The sequence below is a fragment of the Trifolium pratense genome, linkage group LG7, assembly GCF_020283565.1.
Source record: "Trifolium pratense cultivar HEN17-A07 linkage group LG7, ARS_RC_1.1, whole genome shotgun sequence".
Lineage (NCBI taxonomy): Eukaryota > Viridiplantae > Streptophyta > Magnoliopsida > Fabales > Fabaceae > Trifolium > Trifolium pratense.
Window position 1 is genome coordinate 48,154,191 of NC_060065.1, and position 18,797 is coordinate 48,172,987.

The 18,797-nt window shown below is 31.2% G+C and overlaps 2 protein-coding genes and 2 non-coding genes across 4 annotated transcripts; 2 read left to right on the forward strand and 2 right to left on the reverse strand.

Annotated features, from left to right (window-relative positions):
• TRNAA-AGC lies at positions 1-73 on the reverse strand. Its single transcript has one exon. It is a non-coding gene; the product is annotated as a tRNA-Ala (tRNA).
• Positions 74-2,963: 2,890 nt separating this feature from the next.
• Positions 2,964-4,449, forward strand: LOC123898758 (protein FAF-like, chloroplastic). The gene is made up of 2 exons (XM_045949774.1): positions 2,964-3,056; positions 3,379-4,449. The coding sequence occupies exon 2, from the start codon at positions 3,408-3,410 to the stop codon at positions 4,434-4,436; it is 1,029 nt and encodes a 342-aa protein (XP_045805730.1). The 5' UTR covers positions 2,964-3,056; positions 3,379-3,407; the 3' UTR covers positions 4,437-4,449.
• Positions 4,450-8,677: 4,228 nt separating this feature from the next.
• Positions 8,678-8,750, reverse strand: TRNAA-AGC. The gene has a single exon. It is a non-coding gene; the product is annotated as a tRNA-Ala (tRNA).
• Positions 8,751-13,596: 4,846 nt separating this feature from the next.
• On the forward strand, positions 13,597-18,665 carry LOC123894441 (J domain-containing protein spf31-like). Its single transcript, XM_045944447.1, has 9 exons — positions 13,597-13,889; positions 14,109-14,199; positions 14,579-14,639; positions 15,055-15,132; positions 15,641-15,714; positions 15,967-16,080; positions 16,502-16,609; positions 18,102-18,140; positions 18,257-18,665. The coding sequence occupies exons 1-9, from the start codon at positions 13,789-13,791 to the stop codon at positions 18,341-18,343; spliced, it is 753 nt and encodes a 250-aa protein (XP_045800403.1). The 5' UTR covers positions 13,597-13,788; the 3' UTR covers positions 18,344-18,665.
• Positions 18,666-18,797: the final 132 nt, after the last annotated feature.

The window sequence follows — 18,797 nt, forward strand, 5'->3', positions numbered from 1 at the left end:
TGGAGATGCAGGGTATCGATCCCCGTACCTCTCGCATGCTAAGCGAGCGCTCTACCATCTGAGCTACATCCCCATCCCCATATATATTATTTTGTAGAATTATAAGGTTATTTAAACTTATGTTGGAATTTGTGATCATTAATATCCACCTATCAGAGATTTATACTATATTTTAGTATGCTAAATTGTGGAGAATTAGATTAAATAAAAGTGATATAGATAAATTGGAGATTATTCTTTACATGTTTATGAGAAACATAATTTACGGTTGAAAATCTATATATGCATGTTAAAGTAGTTTTTCATATATATATATATATATATATATATATATATATATATATATATATATATATATATATATATATATATAGGGCTGCTAATTTAGACCCAGTTGGGTCTAAATTAGCAAGGTGCACCTTTTGAGTTGGACAAAAATACCCTTTCTTTTTTTTAAAAAAAAAAAAAACATATTGGCGCTGATCCAGTGTCGCGCGCCTACCGCAGGACCACCGTTACAGACCGTTGATTTCCATCAGACGGCCAAGAGATGATCTCATCATGGCTGTCGGATCAATCAGACAGTCCAGATCATCCATCTCCATGATCAGGCAGCGCGTGCACCACACTAGATCTGCGCCTGGAGAGAGAAAATTTCATTTTAAAAAAGCAGGACACGTGTCAACTGCTGGGTGGTTGGCGTGTTTTTTTTTTCATTTAATACTTTAAACTCAATTATTTCGTTGTAAATTAATTTTTTATTTTTTTATTTTTATACCAAAATTCATAATTTTTTTTTGTCTACAAATAGAGACTTGGTTCATTTGATTTGGACACAAAAAAAAAACTCAATTTTTCACTACCTTTAATTATCTTTATATAATACTGTGAAACCATTTAGCTGGTAGAATGGTTTCACAGTATAACTCTCTGAAACCATTTTACTGGTAGAATGGTTTCAGTGAGTAATTTCTTAATTGTTTGCTTCTGAAACCATTCTGAAACCATTTAGCTGGTACAATGGTTTCAGAGCGTTGTACTTTGAAACCATTTCACTGATAGAATGGTTTCAGGGGAGTTGATTTTTAATTGTTTGTTTCTGAAACCATTTTACTGCTAGAATGGTTTCACAGTATAACTCTCTGAAACCATTCTTCCAGCTAAATGGTTTCAGAAGCAAACAATAGTTTTTAATTACCGTTTTATCTCATTTAATTAACGAAAAATAGTTTCAGGTCTCAAAAAATTTCATAAAATATACCAAAAGTTCCAGAATATTATCTAATATTTTATTAGAAACAAATAAAAAAACAATTGGTTTCAGAGTACAAATCTATGAAATTATTATTATTATTTGTTAAATGGTTTTAAATAATCAGCGGAATTTGTGAAAATAATTTCATGACTTGAACTAGGGAGAGTGAGGTACACAAGAGGGTTCTAAATAATTCATAGTACTTTACATAAAATTTTGGAAATTTTTTATGGAATTATAATATTTTTAATTACCTTTTTACTCATTTAATTAACTAAAAATAGTTTCGGGTCTCCAAAAATTTCGTACAATATACCAAAATTTCCAGAATATTATCTACTATTTTATTATGAAAAAATAAAAAAAAAATAGAGCCTCCCTGAGGCCGCACGCTCCCCCACGCGCCGCCGGTGAGAGTGGGCGTGGGCGACGCGCACTGTTCATCGTCCCTCCCACCCGTTTTATGCAGAAACGGGTCGTGCGACCCGGTTTTTGACCCGGTTCGATCTCCCTCAATACTCAACGAAACTCGACGTTCCTTATATGGATTTTGATCGTTTTTCAATTTTAGAAAGGTTTCCGGTATTAGTTTTTGAAATCGGCGTTCGATTCGCACGTAAAATGAGGTCGAAATTTAGAAGAAATTTAAAAAATGTAATAGTTGTTCTATTGTTTCAAAAAAAAAAAAAAAGGTATTTTTATGATGCAAATTACATACATGCCCCAGTTGCTCTATTGTTTCAAAAAAAAAAAAAATGGGTATTTTTGTCCAACTCAAAAGGTGCACCTTGCTAACTTAGACCTAACTAGGGTCTAAGTTAGAAAACCCCATATATATATATATATATATATATATATATATATATATATTACCCAAAAAATTGAAAAATATAACTATTATTTATATATTATTTTTCCTCTCTTTCTTTCAAAATGTTTTTCTTCAAAAGTTAATCAAAAATAACTATTTAATTTTCAACATAAAAATCCTTTTTCAGCAAAATAATATTTGAAAAAACTTGCACACAATCATAACTAAAATATCAAAATTAATGATTTTTGTAAAATCTAAAACAAACGGGTCATATATGCCTCAAAACAATCTCTTTGTATTATACTCGAGCACACGGTTGCTTATAGGCTTTTTAACCATCCAATTTTTTTGTTTATTTATTAGGAGTCTATACTCAATGGATAAAAATGTTCAATATGATATTTAATTTTTTAAAAAAAGGAATATGGTATTTAATTAAGCTTATGTTTGATTTTATGGTGGGTGGGTATGTTAGACATATTGGATCACTTTGTAATTTTCTAAAAGTTACACTTTGTAATTTTTGCAAAATCATATTGGATCACCGTAATTCTAACATAATTAGCGTAATATAAAATATACCCTAAATCATGAGACTCTCTCACATAATAAACTATAGTTTTTCAGTTTCGTGAGAATGCGCAAGTGTATGAATGGAATTTATCGAAGTTTTGTGTTATAGAAAAGCTCATATGAACCAACCACAGCCATCCCTTTACCAATATAATATAAAAACATATTATTTGATTTTGTGGTACTTTTTGTAAGGTGAATATAACACACACTGTGGAAATCAATAAAGAGAATCTATTCTTGGTACATGTCATCAAGTAGCTTTATGGAACCTTATAAATACTCATCATTTATGCTTCTTCATTTACCATCAATCAACCATAACCATTCCTCTAAGTTCAAAACCTTCCTTACCATTTAATTTCTTCCTCTTTTGCAACTAACACTCCTTTGAATGCTGTTTTCTTGCCTAAGGTAATTCATTCAAATTATTTTTTTCAAGCTTTATATGTTTATTTTATTTTTCTTTCTAAACCCACATTCATGTACTAGCCCAACCATTCTTTTTAATAACTTTGAAATTTTCTATTAAAAGTAGCACTAATCCATTTTGTAACATGTCTAAAAAAAGTACTATGTATTAATTAAAAATATAAGGTAACACACAACAAAATAAAACATAATTTTCATATTAATTAATACATAGATAAATATATATTAGTTATTAGTTATTACCCTCTCTTTTTTTATAATTATTTTACATTTTCCTAATTAGTCTTTACTTACATGTATGCAGATAACAAGAAGATTCAAATCAAAGAAACTATGGTGATGCAAAACCAGAACATTGATTCCTCCAAAGAACTATCACACTCAAAACTCACTAGTGAATTGGATATATGGAGTTCAATCTTGAACCAAAAGAACAAAGATGAAGCTTCACAGATAAAAACTCCTCCTTATATTCACCCACTTGAGAAAAAATCAAAAAATTGGTTAAGTGAAAAGAGTCTCGAAATGTGCACAGAGAGTCTTGGATCAGAAACTGGTTCGGATTGGTTCCGTTCTTCTTACACATCCTCCTCTGAAGATAATAATTCTTTAGAGGATGATGAAAAATTGAAAGCAAAAGTGGAAATATGTGACGATGAAAATCCAAAACACAATTATTCTATTAGGAAGAAAACAAAGAAACCAAGTTGTTTACCACCTCCACTTCCTTCACTCACAAGTCAAAGTCAACATGGTCAAAGTCAACCACTCCAAATGAGATCCTACCGTGACAATGGAAGGTTGTTTTTGTTCCTACAAGTTGTTTCAATTCCTCACAACAATTTCTTCGCTACGCGACAAAATGGTCGTCTTATCCTCACAATTGCTAATGATGATGATGATGAAGACGACGAAGAAGATAATAATGATGAGTGTGAGGAACGTGAAAATGTGGTAGAGAAAACACATATGTGTAGTTTACAATTAGTGGTGAATAAGAAAATTGAGTTAATTAACAAGAGTCCAAAATTGGTTCCTTTGTTAAACTTCTCTGACCATTGGTCAGACAAGTTCAAAAGAGGGACCAATTTTGAGGATGTTCAACACGGTTCATTACCACGGTCATTGCCTTTGATCAATGGTTATGAATATTATTGGCGAAACAAGGCTACTGGAAATGTTCTACTATCTGGAAACATGAACATAAATCAAAGTTCAAATGAAGAATCACAAGATTCACAACAGTTGTTTGTTTTGAGAGGGAAGAATAAGGATTACTTAGTTCACAATTTGAAGTTTTGCAAGGATTCTAGAACTACAAGGTCTTTTATGTTTTGGGACCCATGTTGTATTGCTACCTGATCATTTTCTCTGCTTTTTGTTCCACTCTTTTTCCTATATAGAGGGGAGAAAAATACTATATTTATAAGATTAGATGAATGACTTTAACATTTTCATATATATTATTGTTCTATTATATATATTTATTTACATGTCTATGGTAGTATTGATCATTTTTAAAAAATTCTATTGTATTGACAATTACACAACCAACATAATATAATGGTATGTTGATGAACCTGTGGTAATTACACTTAGCAAATAGAACGTCAAAATGTGCATATGATGGTGAGCATATAAACAAAAAACTATTTTTACGAGGCTAGTTGTCGAACATTAAAATTGTTTAAAGCGTCGAGCACGCAAGACATGTAATTCGACACACTAGGAGATGAATAATCATTTGTCGAGTATTACAAATACTTGATAAACATGCATACGAGTTCAAGTCTAAGTTGAGGTAAATAAATACTTGGAGAAAATAGACATATACAAAGCCAGCAGTAATAAAAACACAACATTGAACAAGCTATACTTGATGAAAAAATAGTCGAGTATACAATGTTTGACGAACACTAATGCCTACGAGCATATAATTCTTTTTTTTGGTAGAATATGAGCATATAATTCTTAATTAGTCTATTCAACATGAAAAATATTTATACAATGATATAACTCAATAAAATTATGTGTTCACCTTACAAGAGGACGACAACACTTGTTAAATCAACTTTCTCATCTCAACCTTAGTTGAGAACAACTTCGAGAAAATCAATAAAGCACATCGACCATGGTAGTCAGGTCAAGTCGGTAAATCTCTTTTTACTATATAACGGTTTTAAAAATTATCATGCATCATGCAAGATCACAATTCAGGTTCAATATGCACAATGACGTTAATTGATCCTCGTATATACAATTACATTGCTAGTTTCAACTAAACTTGCAGATTAATCCACTAAAATGATTACGCTTATAAGTCCACTCCTCTTGTCATCATAAGCAATCGACTAGGGGCTCATGTTATGGATTGGACTTTTTGGCTGAACCAAGCTCAATGTGACATTTGTCGGCTTAATGCCATATCTATTGACCTATATATACAACCTTTCACCACCTTCCAATGTATGCCTTATTCTAATCTCTACTTCCACATTAAGCTTATATTGATTTGGATGTTAGAGTATTTTTTGCAGGTGTACCTCTCTTTTTCCATCGCCGGTCACTTTCAACACTCGAATTCCAACCTCCAACTCGAAATATTTCTTCCCCAGACTACCGCTGTGAATTATTTACCCTCTTTTATCTCATGAGATAAATCTGAGTTATGTAAAAACCACCTTAAATAATCCAAACATATAGTTAAAATGTCTTTGAATATTATTTATTTTGAAACTTTTATCTTCGTGTAAGTCGTTAACATTGAAAGGTATTAAGTATTATTAACCAACAAAAACGAGCAATAGAACAGTCACAAGTTGTCCTACTCACACAGACTACGTGTGAAGATAGGAATGCCATGAGCTTGTGGTGGCATTATAAGTTAATTACCTTTTATGGAAAGTATACATAAAAAAGGAGGAGCAAATAGACCCAAAAAAAAAATTGAAAAATGAACCTGATCAAAATCACTAGGTTCTCATCTCATGTTACGACAAATGGATGTCACCATTGAGAAATAGGACCGAACCATATGCTTTCCCTCCCATTTACAATATTTTGCACGATAATTGGTCTCCCTTAATTATGTCAAAATGTTTATTGTTTAGTTAGTGTACGGACCCAAAGTTGTGGCCAAGGTTCGTTATATATGTGGCACTTTCTTTTTGGTCACTTTGCTTCAATTGTCTTCTTCAAATTACCCTTTTAACTAAAATATAATCCGTCAACTTAAGTGCTCTCAATTAACAGGTTAGTAAGGATCTCTTCAAGCTTAACCAGATAGTCTGAGTTCGAATTTAATTATGGGATATTTTGTTCATATTAACAATAAAAATTAAAAAAATTACAAAAGAACTAAAAACTAAAATATATTTCGTTCATGTGTTCTGGACTGGGTCAAGGCTCAATACGTGTGGCCCAAGTACTCCAAAGTCTAGTCAAAATCCACTTCATTCCAGTGGCTACGTACAAGCCAACATTGTCATGACCGTTGGATCCATCTCAACGGCTTCAATTGCTCTATGTTAGCTGTCATAGACAGTATTGTCTCCCCTTATATAAAGGCATGGCATTGGTGCGCCAAAGTATACATTTCAATCATTTTTTCACTTCACTCATCATTGATCACATACTAACTTGAACGTTGGAGTGCTAACGTGTTTTGTAGTTATTTTTTCTAATATGATCCACTGCGCCTGAAATCTGTCACTATCGTAGCCAGCTCAAGCCTCATTATCGAAGTTATCTCATTTTGATCCAATCAAAATAATATATATATCCGCCTCAGGCCTTACCATCTGAATAAATTAAATATATGGTTGAGCGCATCCTGAGAAAGTTCTTTTACACACATAAAATTCTAAACCACTAGAAATGGGAAATTAACAAAATTCTTATGTTTCTTGTTTTAACATTTGTAGGTAATATTCTTAGAATAAGATAGACAATGTCAAGGATTCCCATTAACTCCGACACAAAATTTAAATCAAACGATTGCAATAAGGTCACGTAATCTTCCACTATATATTGTCATTTTGGACGGCATGAAAATTAGTATTCAAGTGATTAATTCTTCACTTGTTTAATTACACGTAGGCAAAAGTACTATGAAAACTAAGGCTTGTCACACTTTCATGAATGAACTATAGTACTTTAGCCTAAAAAAATTGATAAAAGGTATTAAACAAAAAAAAAAAAAAAGAATTGGTGAAAAGTTTTGAGAGGTCAATAAGCTTAACTTAAATCCTAGCTTGGGTCCACACTAGATGCAAGCTAATCCAATACATTAACTATGAGGTTAATTTGAGAAATTAAACATAGGCTTGATGGAATCCTACAAAAGGTGAAATGATCCAATTGTTTTTTTGACAATGATGTTTATTATGCTAAATACATGGTCATTGATTAGTTAATCGGTTCAAGTGATTAGTACCACAAATTTTTCATGTGCTTGTGAATATAATAGAGAATATTACATATACTTAGTTTAGCAAAATGATAGATGAGTTGTAATCCAATTCATTTCTCTATCTATATTAGGTACATAGAAAAAATTGAAAAGAGAAAAATCAGATTCTTGGTATATATAATTTTATGACGAGTCAACTCCAAATCCATCCATTGCATTGTGTACAAATTAAATTTTTTATTGAAGAATATACAAGTTAATTAAATTTTGTTTGTGTGTGTATGACTTATGACTTATATTTACTAATAATTAAGTGAACAATCACTCAAGCATTAACGTTGTCAACAAAAAATAATCACTCAAGCATTAAAGAACTAAAAGTACAAAATGCACTTCATTGATGCACAGAATCGGCTTTTTCATCGTGCACAAATTTGTTTTTATTATTGAGTCAATAATTTTCACTATTAAATCAAATGAAATAAGATGTGTCATATTGATCAAGTTGTGAGATTTATTGATTTAATGGTAAAAAAAATTATGCTTGGAGAAAGACTTATTGATCACTTGTACATATTAGACAAAATCACACTATAGTAGACATTTTTACTGTTATTGGAAACATAAATATAATTGGTCGAATTATGTGATCAATTTGTGAGTTTTCTTTATTACTTGTTGAGTTGACTATTTTATCGTACGGGTAGAAGCTATACTTTTTCTCATGCTACCAATTACCCTTTACTATAGTTTCAATGGTGCTTGCTTTCTCTTTTCATCATCTTTTGACAGATCATCATAATGTCACACCTCTATTCCTAATTCAAAAGGAAGTTTGTGACACTAAATTACCAGTAAATGTAAATCATTAGCTATGCTTTGCAAATTTTTACGTACACCGTCAACCTATGTAATGTACTAGTGTATAACATGATAAAAGTGAGTTTTTTCTTTGGTTTACAAACTTTGAGTAAGTTTAAATAAACTTATAAAAAAAACAGGCATAGAAAAATAAAATTGAAATAACCATGCAATAATTATGATTTTTTTATATTATAAGTATGAATATTTAGACAAAGATGGATAAGTATGAATGTCTACGATAAATGGAAATGTATAAACTTTTTTTAAATAAATAAAATGTACATGGTTAATAAAATGGTGCGGGCGTGCGGCAAAAAACAAAATATTTTGGAGATGCGGGGTATCGATCCCCGTACCTCTCGCATGCTAAGCGAGCACTCTACCATCTGAGCTACATCCCCTTACATGTTAGACGTTCGAAATCACGGAATATTGACTATTAGTGATTCTATACATTTTCACCAAGCATGTTTCTGGACTAAATGCAAGTGATTGATAGTACTATTTTCTCTAGCCGGCCCTATTTTCTTTTTCTCTGAGTTTCTTCTTCCTCTACTAGTTAGGGGTGATTTTAGGTCATATTTGGCCTAAAATCACCCCTCTTCACCTTTTTTCTTATTGTTTTCAATCTAAATAAGTGTTTTTCACATAGATTAAGTTTTTTAGTTGTTTTTCTTTTTTATTTGTGTGATATCGTCGTCTGAGTGCGGCGTTTGTGTTGATCGTCGTCTTAGTACGACGTTGTTGAATTCTCCGTCTTGTTACGGTGTTCGTTTAGTTCATATTTGAAAGATCATCTTCAATCAATTGCAGATTCAATCAATGATTTGGGCATCAACGTTGCAGATCCGGAAGCATGGATATTTCGGTGACTTTAGTTTTATCATATTATTATTTGTAGGCATTTTGCCGTTATATGCTATTAACACGGATGCTGTGAGTTTGTTCGCAGATTCATCCTTTTTGTTTTTAGCGATGTTGAATTTGTATTTGCATCTGATGTACTATATCAATTATTGGAATGAATGAATATCTTTATCTTTTTAGTCAAAAAAAAAACATTTCCGTTCATATATGCATTTGACAAAGAAAAAAAAGACACATTTGGTTCACATCGATCACAAATAAATGATATAATAGTCCATAAACTTTCTACATGTAAATAGTGCAATTTTGGAGTATCAATCCCTAGTTTCTACACTGAATTTATACACTCAATCCCTAGTTTCTACACTGAGTTTATACACTCAGTTTTGGAGTATCGATCCCTAGTATCAATCCCTAGTTTCTACAAAACACTCTAACGAGGAATGAGATTCTCTCCTTATATGGAAGAGAACAAGGTGAAGTTATTATTATAGTCATAATTTAACTATTATATTGTTTTAATCCTTTGTAGTAATTTTTCTAATTAATTAAGGGTTTGAATGTGCTATAAAATTTACTAGAAACAAAGATGCCTTTGATTTTGTAAGTTTGCAATAACCACAAATTTTAATAGGAAAATGCTTCTTTCAGCGAATTTTCTTTTCACGACCTGTTCATGAATGAGGTGGCAACACAGTGGCATCCTTACTTGCATTATTTAATTTGATTTTTTTATTTGTTACAATTAAATTCAATTAATTCAGTTTCTCTCTCATCTTTCTTTCATCTTCCACCGTTCACCCCAACAACAACACCTCATTCTTCTCCTACAATTTCTCTTGTTCTATTCTTCTAAAATTCTCTCTCTCAAACTATGTAATCAATTGAAGTTTTTTTCTTTATCCTTTCAAGGCCAATCTTTGTCATTTGATTTTTTTTTTTTTTTTTTTCGTTTTTGAAAGAAGTCAACAACATTCAACTCTTTGATGATGGTTGTTTGCACAAGAATTTTTTTAAATGGAGTTTTTAAAGTCTTTATTTTTTCAGTATCCGTGAAGAATTTGGTTTGTTTAAAATATTATAATAACTAAATACTATTTATCAAAATTGTAAAAAAAATAAAATTTTATATTTTTTTGAATTTTTTATCACTCATAATAGTTATTATTGAATTTTTTTATGAAAAAATGTAAAAAAAGTTAGCATAATGGTTATAAAACATTGAACTCGTGTTTTTTCTTATGAAATTATCATTTATGAAATACAATAATCAACAAATAGTTTGATTCATAAAATAATCGTTAATTTAGTAATTATTTGATCTAATGTACCGGTACATTAAAATTTGATAGATATACCGTAAAAGCTCCCTTATTATTATTATTCTATATCATTTTGTCTATTTTTTGTTCCACTCTTTTTTTAATTGTTGTAGTTCGAATAATATGTGGCATATCACATCGTTAAATGAATATGTGACGACATCTATGTGGCAGTCTCGTTATTAAAAATAGTAGGGACTAATAATAGGCTAATAACAAGGATTAAATTTGCAAAAGGAAAAACATATTAGAGACTAGAAAATTATTAAAAATTAAATATGGACTAATGTTAAAAGGTGGCATATTTATAAATCTGATTAGAGTGAATGTAGAGTGTTACCAATGACATGCAAATGATTTCATGTAGTACTTTTATTAAATAAACTAAACTTTTATTAAAGTTTATTCAATTTTTTACTCTTTTTTTCATTTTGTTAATTAATAAAGTAATTAAGACTAAATCAAAGAAATTTGAAGAAAGTGAATTTGACGCATATTATAGTGCCTTGAAGTCCAAGACTTAGTTTATGGTAGTAGATCAATTCAAAGTGATGTGGCATACAATATTAGAGTGTGTATGGGGATGCCATGTCACAATTTCTTAATTTTAAAAATATAAAATTACTTTAATTATGTTACTAGAAAAAATACCGGCATCTCTACCAAAAAAAAAAAAAAAAGAAAAAATACCGGCATGTATCCTTATGTTTCGTTGGACGGCTTCTAGGGTGGACGGGCAATAACGTGTTCGTCTATTCTCATGTGATTTACTGGACACAAATATTTTCACCCTTAATTGATAGAATCAGGGTCGGTCCCGAGTATTTGGAAGTCCTGTTTAAAAATTTAAAATGGATTTTTAATAAAAATATAATTTTTTTTTAAAAGTCATTCTCTATTTAAATTGTAAATAACATAAAAAATAGTCATCATAGTAAATAATATCTAAAAGCGACATATTTTAATCAATGACATTAAAATACATCTTCAATCTAATATCATTATCAACTTTACATTTTCTTGGGGAAAAAAAACTTTCTTGTAATGTTGTTTCTTTTTTTACAATCAATCGCAAGTTATTTATAAAATTAAGAGTGTGTTTATTAAATATTTTATTTTTTGAGTTATAAAATATTTTTAGTAGTAACAAAGTCATTATTTTTTTTTACATATATAAATTTTTTAATAAACCGATATAAACAATTAGAGACCCTAAATATTTGAGGCCCTATGGGTGTGCAACTAAAATAGACTCTTGCATTAGATTTTCTCTTCAACTACTCCCAAAAAGCCAAATACAAGAGAACATTCAAATCCACCCTCAACCTTTGCAACAAGAAGACGGTGATAGCAACGATCTTGCTCTTGCATGAAGGAAGAACCCTCAACCTTTACACAAAATGTGTAGATAATAATGTTGGTCGTAACAATGGATGGTGGAGTGAGATGAAGTTGAGGTAGAGAAAGAAAATAGGTAAAATTACACCAGAGGTCCTTTATCTTATTTATTTGTAACACTTCAGTCCTTTATCTTTATTTTTTCTCACTTAAGTCCTTTATCTTTTCTATTTGTAACATTTCGGTCCTTTTTCACATTTTTTATTAAAAAAATACTGATGTGGCTTGCCACATCATATAAGCTTATTTTTTAAAATATATTTTTATTAAAAAATATAGAAATCCAGAAGAAAGATGAACATCTTCATCATATTCCTTAAAATCTTCATCACCTTCATCAAAATCCTTCAACTTTCTCAAACCTTCCACCAAGATTCTTCCACCAATCAACAATAAGAACAACAAAAATTAATCACTGAGTTTTATTCTTCAAAACCCCAAATTCCAAAACCCTAATTGCTCCAATTGAAGAATCTCAATCTCCTAATCACCGATTCACACTCTTCCCATTCGCCAACCTTCAAACAAGACACATCTTCAGTTAGAATTGTTACTCAGATTCGGTTTTAGGTTGTGTTTTGCAAGAAAATGGAGTTTTTTTTTTTTGTTTCTTTTCTTAGTGTTTTGGCTGAGAAGTTTGATTTAGTGATTTTGAAGTGTTTGTGAATTTTATTAGGACGATGTTGATGTTCCGTGTGGCTTTGAGGATTCAGATTTTCAACCTCTGTTAAAGTTGTATCAACTTGTTGGTGTTAATTTCTTGCTTCTGTTGTATCAGAAGGGATTAGAGTAGGTAATTTTTAGGGGGTTTTGTTATGTTGTGGTGATTACAAATGTTGCATGTTTTGATTTCTTATGGGTTTCTCAATCTTGTTACTATTTCATGTGATGATTTTGCTGAATTGAGTTTTGTTGAGAAAGATAAGTGGTCGAGAAAGTTGAAGAATTTTGATGAAGGTGATGAAGATTTAAAGGAATGTGATGAAGATGATGAAGATTTTCATGTGATAATAAAAATATATTTTTTAAAATAAAATTATCTGATGTGGCAAGCCACATCAGTATTTTTTTAATAAAAAATGCGAAAAAGGACTGAAATGTCACAAATAAAAAAGATAAAGGACTTAAGTGGGAAAAAATAAAGATAAAGGACTAAAGTGTTACAAATAAATAAGATAAAGGACCTTCAGTGTAATTTTGCCAAGAAAATAATAATCAGGTGTATAGAAGGTGTATCTTTATAGTGTGTAGATCAAATTAATCTGATGGCGAGACCATTTATCACCTTTGATGTATTTCTATATATTTATTTTTTGTGAAAACTATTTTTTTCCCACCATCAATATTCGGTTTACCGGATCATCTAATTTGGTTCGGGGTCAATTATGACATCATGTGGTTTCAGTCTCTCTCGATCACAGTTGTGAGGATCAAACTATAGTCCTCCCTACCATGTCGAGTGTCAATCACCATTAGGCCAACTAACCATTAATAATATAAAATTGTTTTAATATATATAATAATATAATTTCTTTTTGACGCAATATAATAATTTTTTAATTAATTTATTTGTCTATTTGTATTTTAAAATAAAGTTTTTTAGAGCATATTTATGGTATAGATGTAATTGCACAAAATGGGTTTCATTCAAAAATAAATAAATAAATAAATTTGCACAAATGGGTTAAAAAAGGTGTCGTTTATTATAGTTAGATATTGTCGTTTTAACGAAATTCTCAGAGCCTGAAAGCACTATCGTCGAATCTGATTTTCTCGCTCTCACGATAGAACGAATTTGGTTCCAAAGCCAAAACTGAATTCAATTCAATTCCATTGAACAAAGCCAAAAACAATGGGAGAATCGAACCCTTCAACCAACATCGAAGACGATTTACTTCTCAAAACTTTCTTCGCCGAAGTCAGCGAAGTTGAAAGAGACAACGAAGTCCTTAGGTATCGCTATATGTATTATTAGCTATGAATTTATTAGGGTTTTATTGAATCTTATGAAGAATTTGCATTTTTTTGAGTATTTGATTTGGATAATTGTTGATGTTTTCGTTTTAATTGTAAAATGTTTATGTAGAAAATAAGAAATTAGGTTATTAGATTATTGATTTATATTAATTTATGAATTATGCTGATTAATTAGTGTTTTGATTTTGTTAACAGGATTCTATCTTGTTTTAAATTGAATCCGTTTGAGCATCTAAACCTATCATTTGATTCATCAATTGATGAAGTCAAAAAGCAGTATCGTAAGGTAATTTCTTGCTCTAAAGCTGAGGGTTGTTGTTTACTATTCTTTAGCACCGGAACTAATGATGGAATGTGTGTCCGGTGTTCAATATGTTTCAGTGTTCGACACCGGACACACACCGACATAACTATGAGTCTATGACACATGTGATTACATTCAATTAATTCATTTTTTTCAAATTTTTACTAGTGTTGATGTTTAGTGTCAGTGTTTTATAGTTAAAATGTTCTGTTGGTCTGTTTTTCAATTAATTCATTTTTTTTTCAAATTTTTATCGGTGTTGATGTATTAGTGTTGTGTCCCCCGTCTGGTGTCTATATGCTTCATAGTTAAAAATTTTGGTTGATCTGTTATAACCTTCTCTTTGTGTGATCTTATGTAGATATCGTTGATGGTTCATCCTGACAAATGTAAACATCCACAAGCAAAGGAGGCTTTTGGAGGTATGTGAAGATGTGTTTCATAATTATTTCAAGTGGAAATGAACATGTTGTTATGGTTTTTGTGATTGTTTATTTATTGTTTCTTTGAACTTTATTTAGTTATACTGTTGTTTAGCAAATTAGTTTTTAGACAAACTACCTTGATCCCTGAAACTTGTTACTGTAGCCTAATATGCTGGGTGCGACTGCAATCTCGGAGCATCGGGAATTAGGATCCTGTTTTTAACTCTGCATGATCACATTGATTTTGTTTTTGTACAGAATGTTCTGACATTATGATGTAAAGTAGTAGCATGTTATTTTTTTAACATATTGCATGATCACATTGATCCTGTTTTTAACTCTGCAACTAGATGATTCACATAAAAATTTGTAATTCTTTTTAATGTTTGTTGTGCTATTTACTTTAATGCAGCACTAGCGAAAGCACAACAATTATTACTCGATCCAAATGAAAGGGATTATCTTCTTAGCCAAGTGACTTCAGCAAAAGGTTAGTGTAAATTTGTCTTTAATGCTTGTCCAGTCATTACATGTCTTAAACGTGCAAATTTTTTCTACTAAGGGTTGTACTCATTGTCACACAACTATAGTGATTTGTAACACGTGGTCTACTGTTTTTTACCAATCTAGTGGTCAAAAAGAAAAAACCCTCATTATTTTTCCCCAAATTCTAAAAGATCATTCATGATGTTGTCTCGCATCTGAGGATGAGTTTTGTGACTTACTCTTGAGGTTAATAATTTTTGTTTTGGCTCTGTCTATGTGTGCTCTTACATTTGTATACACCCTATGGGGTAGTTCCATCTTTTACTTGAAAAACTAAAATCTTTTACTTTTGGTCCATCTTTTTCTGTTATTGCAACGTTTTTTTCCCTATATTTATCCCACTCCTGTTTCTTGGACCTCCATTTGTATAGAAGAAATGTCTTTGTGTGGAAGCAAGGGCATACTATTAAATTAAAAGAACTAATTTTTTTTTCCATTGATGTGGGATGCAGAAGAACTTAGAGTAAAGAGAAAGAAACATCTGAAGAAGGATACAGCCTCAAAAATGAAGTCCTTAGTTGACGAGGTACATGTAGTTTTGTTAGGGTTCTCATTTTAGAATACTTCCCCATATCGTGTGAGTATATTTCATTTTGTCTGTGTGTGTCTGTCTTGCACCTCCCTTGTGGTCTGATTACACTCAAGAGGTGACATTACCAGATTTTGATATGCAAGGCTAGTATTTTACTAGTCAAGAAACAGTATACCCTTGATTGTTAAAAGGAACTGTTAAGAGTCCCACACCAATTCTAAGATGAACTACTTTGTTTCTTATCAGGGAAAATACGATAAGCAATATGAACAGTCAGAAGAATTCAAGCAGGAGCTCAAACTCAAAGTTCGTGAACTATTAACAGAAAAAGAATGGAGAAGAAGAAAAATGCAAATGAGGGTATGTTCTAATTAATTCTCACCATCCACACATACACATTAAATAATTGTTGTCATACTCAGAGTGAACTCAGAATCATATGAATTTATATCGTTTGGGCCAATTGGTTGAGTCTATTACATGCTGTTATTCACTGGCACACCTAAAATGAGAGTGATTAAGTTTTTTTAAAAGGTCTCGTCTGGTTGTGTTCAAAATATTAAAATTCTGTTATTGTGGTTTGCTTATTATTAAGTTAGAACGTTTGTTTACTATGCACGATGTTTTCTTCCTTCTAAATTTTGGTATGTCATCAGAAAGTTCTAGTGATAAGAAAGTGAGATCATTAGGAGGCTGTTTATCTATTTAAATTTGGCCTGAGAAATATTGTACACAAATAAGTATTAGTTTGTGACTTTTTAACTTATTAAATATTATGCAGATATCAGAGGAGGAAGGCAGATTAAAAAAGGATGAAGAAGAACAGAAGGAAATTTGGAAAAGAAAGCGTGAACATGAAGAGGAATGGGAAGGAACAAGAGAAAAGAGGGTTAGTTTTCAATTTCATATTTAAACTCTATTTTATACGTCAAACTGCAAGTTGTGTTTATGGGTCTTTGACTAAAAGTGAATCTTAATTTCATTATGTTTTTGGTATTTTGTGCCTACGAAATATATAACTAAGCTATAAAGTGTTCCAGAATATGGCCATATGTTATCTGTGATTATTGATTAAGTTTAGTACCGATGTGACAGTACATCAGAGTTACTTAAGTGGTTAGATTCTTCATTCAGATTTTTTTTAAAATGAAGATTTACCATATCGGTTTTAGTGACACAGAAGTGTTGTTGCAAAACTAATATTCTCTTCCTACTGATATTTGCAATGCATAGGCTGATTTTAATTCTATGATATTCTTATACGCACTAATCAAGCTGGTAATATTTGGGGCCTTTCGATAGTAAGCTTCATAGCCCTTTTTGTTGGTTCATTAAATTTATAAATATTTATATAAAAAATTATTGAATGACTTAAACTTGTAGCAATTATTCTTATCACTGTATAACTATTAAAAAAAATTAGGGTTGGTGTTGTTATCCAGTAGTAACCGCCTATCACAGCCACATAATCAGCCTCTTCATTCACGGGGTAAGATTGCATACATATAATCCTGCTTAGACACCACAATGGTGCAAGCCTTGTGTACTTACTGGGTCGTCATTTTTTAAATTCTTGGTGCATTTTAAGCCGTTCTTCGCTTTTATCCACTCACTCTGAACCCAAATATCCAAGAGCATTGGTCCTTTATTGGTTGCGTGCAAGTCTGTTAACTCCTGTTTGGAGATTTAGTTTCCGTTATGTTACTACCCTGTATTTGAGGCGGACCTGTTCATATGGATGGATTCGTCTTTCAACCCAATGAGATAGATAGACGCAGGAATGAACCCCATACCTCTTTTGAACAGGATATTCTGTCATCTTATTAGCTTGACGTTTATTAGTGCTTTCTGCTTTTCACCGCCCAGTCTTTGAATTTTCTTAACTCTTGTTATGCCATAAATTCTTGTAGCTAGTTTTTAAAACTAGTTTGATATTTTGCATTTAATTTTTAAATTTACTTTAGCATATCTAGATCATCTACCACTTGCCAACAGGCCACGTATCAAGATCAAATTCAACTAAGAAGCTTAGGTTGTTTTTTCCATGCTTGTAAATAGTTGCTGTGTAATCATCAATAGTAAACTGCAAATTTGTTATTTGAATGGCTATCAGTAAAATTCATAAAATGAGACTGGATTGTCAACATTGTTTGAAGTTCTTGTTTTCTGTCTGTTTAATCTGGCTGTGTATTAATATTGATTGTTGATAATTCTCATGCTTAATCCAAATGTGGTACCAAGGACGTTCTTATATGTATCCTACAGTCCTAAAAAAAAACATGTACCAAATTTTGTTGGTGTGTTTTTTTGTCAGAAAAATGCCATTCTATCAAAATATATAAAGATGAATTGACATAATCATTTCATCTTCACTTTATCAGGTATCCAGCTGGAGAGATTTTATGAAGGGTGGAAAGAAGGTAAGATAGTAATAAGCTTTTGGGTTTAGTATCAGCAACTCTACTCTGTTAACACATGCACCGTCCAACACATATAATGATTTGCTAAACTAATTACGTTTTTGTTATGGCTGTAGAATAAAAAGGGAGAAATTCGCCCCCCTAAGCTCAAGACAGAAGATCCCAACAAATCCTACGTTCAGAGGCCTGTAAAAAGAGGTTAGGGTGTTTGGGTGCAAGACGATCAATCCAACAGAGGAATCCAAGAAAACTTGTTCATGTGCCCTTTGGTATCAGTTTGATTGTAATCATATTTATCTCTAGGGTCATGTCATGAGAGGCATCTTTGTGGAATGTAGACCTCCGGATGGAATACCCCATATTGGGATGTTATGCCCTACTACTGATACATAGGAACTATAAGCTGTATTGCCTTATAAATGGTGTTTTTAGAAATTAGTTAGACATGTTTATGGAGAACTCCATTCTGATCAGTTGCAATGAATTTCACTAATACACTGTAAAATGAAAAATTTAGTGACATTAGGTCTACGTTTTAAACATTATTACGTAGAATTATTTTATTTTTCTCTTCTTTCTTTTTGTACCATACCTTGATTTGAAAGTTAAAATTTCTATTCAGTCAGCTTAAATGTGAAGGTGAAATCTTGTAATCAA

Excerpts from the sequence above, each read along its gene's own strand:
- LOC123894441 (XM_045944447.1), top strand. The coding sequence starts at position 13,789 with ATGGGAGAATCGAACCCTTCAACCAACATCGAAGACGATTTACTTCTC. Across the intron at positions 15,133-15,640 it reads CCAAGTGACTTCAGCAAAAG|AAGAACTTAGAGTAAAGAGA; the intron begins GTTAGTGTAAAT and ends TGTGGGATGCAG. Across the intron at positions 16,610-18,101 it reads AAGGAACAAGAGAAAAGAGG|GTATCCAGCTGGAGAGATTT; the intron begins GTTAGTTTTCAA and ends TCACTTTATCAG.
- LOC123898758 (XM_045949774.1), top strand. The coding sequence starts at position 3,408 with ATGGTGATGCAAAACCAGAACATTGATTCCTCCAAAGAACTATCACAC.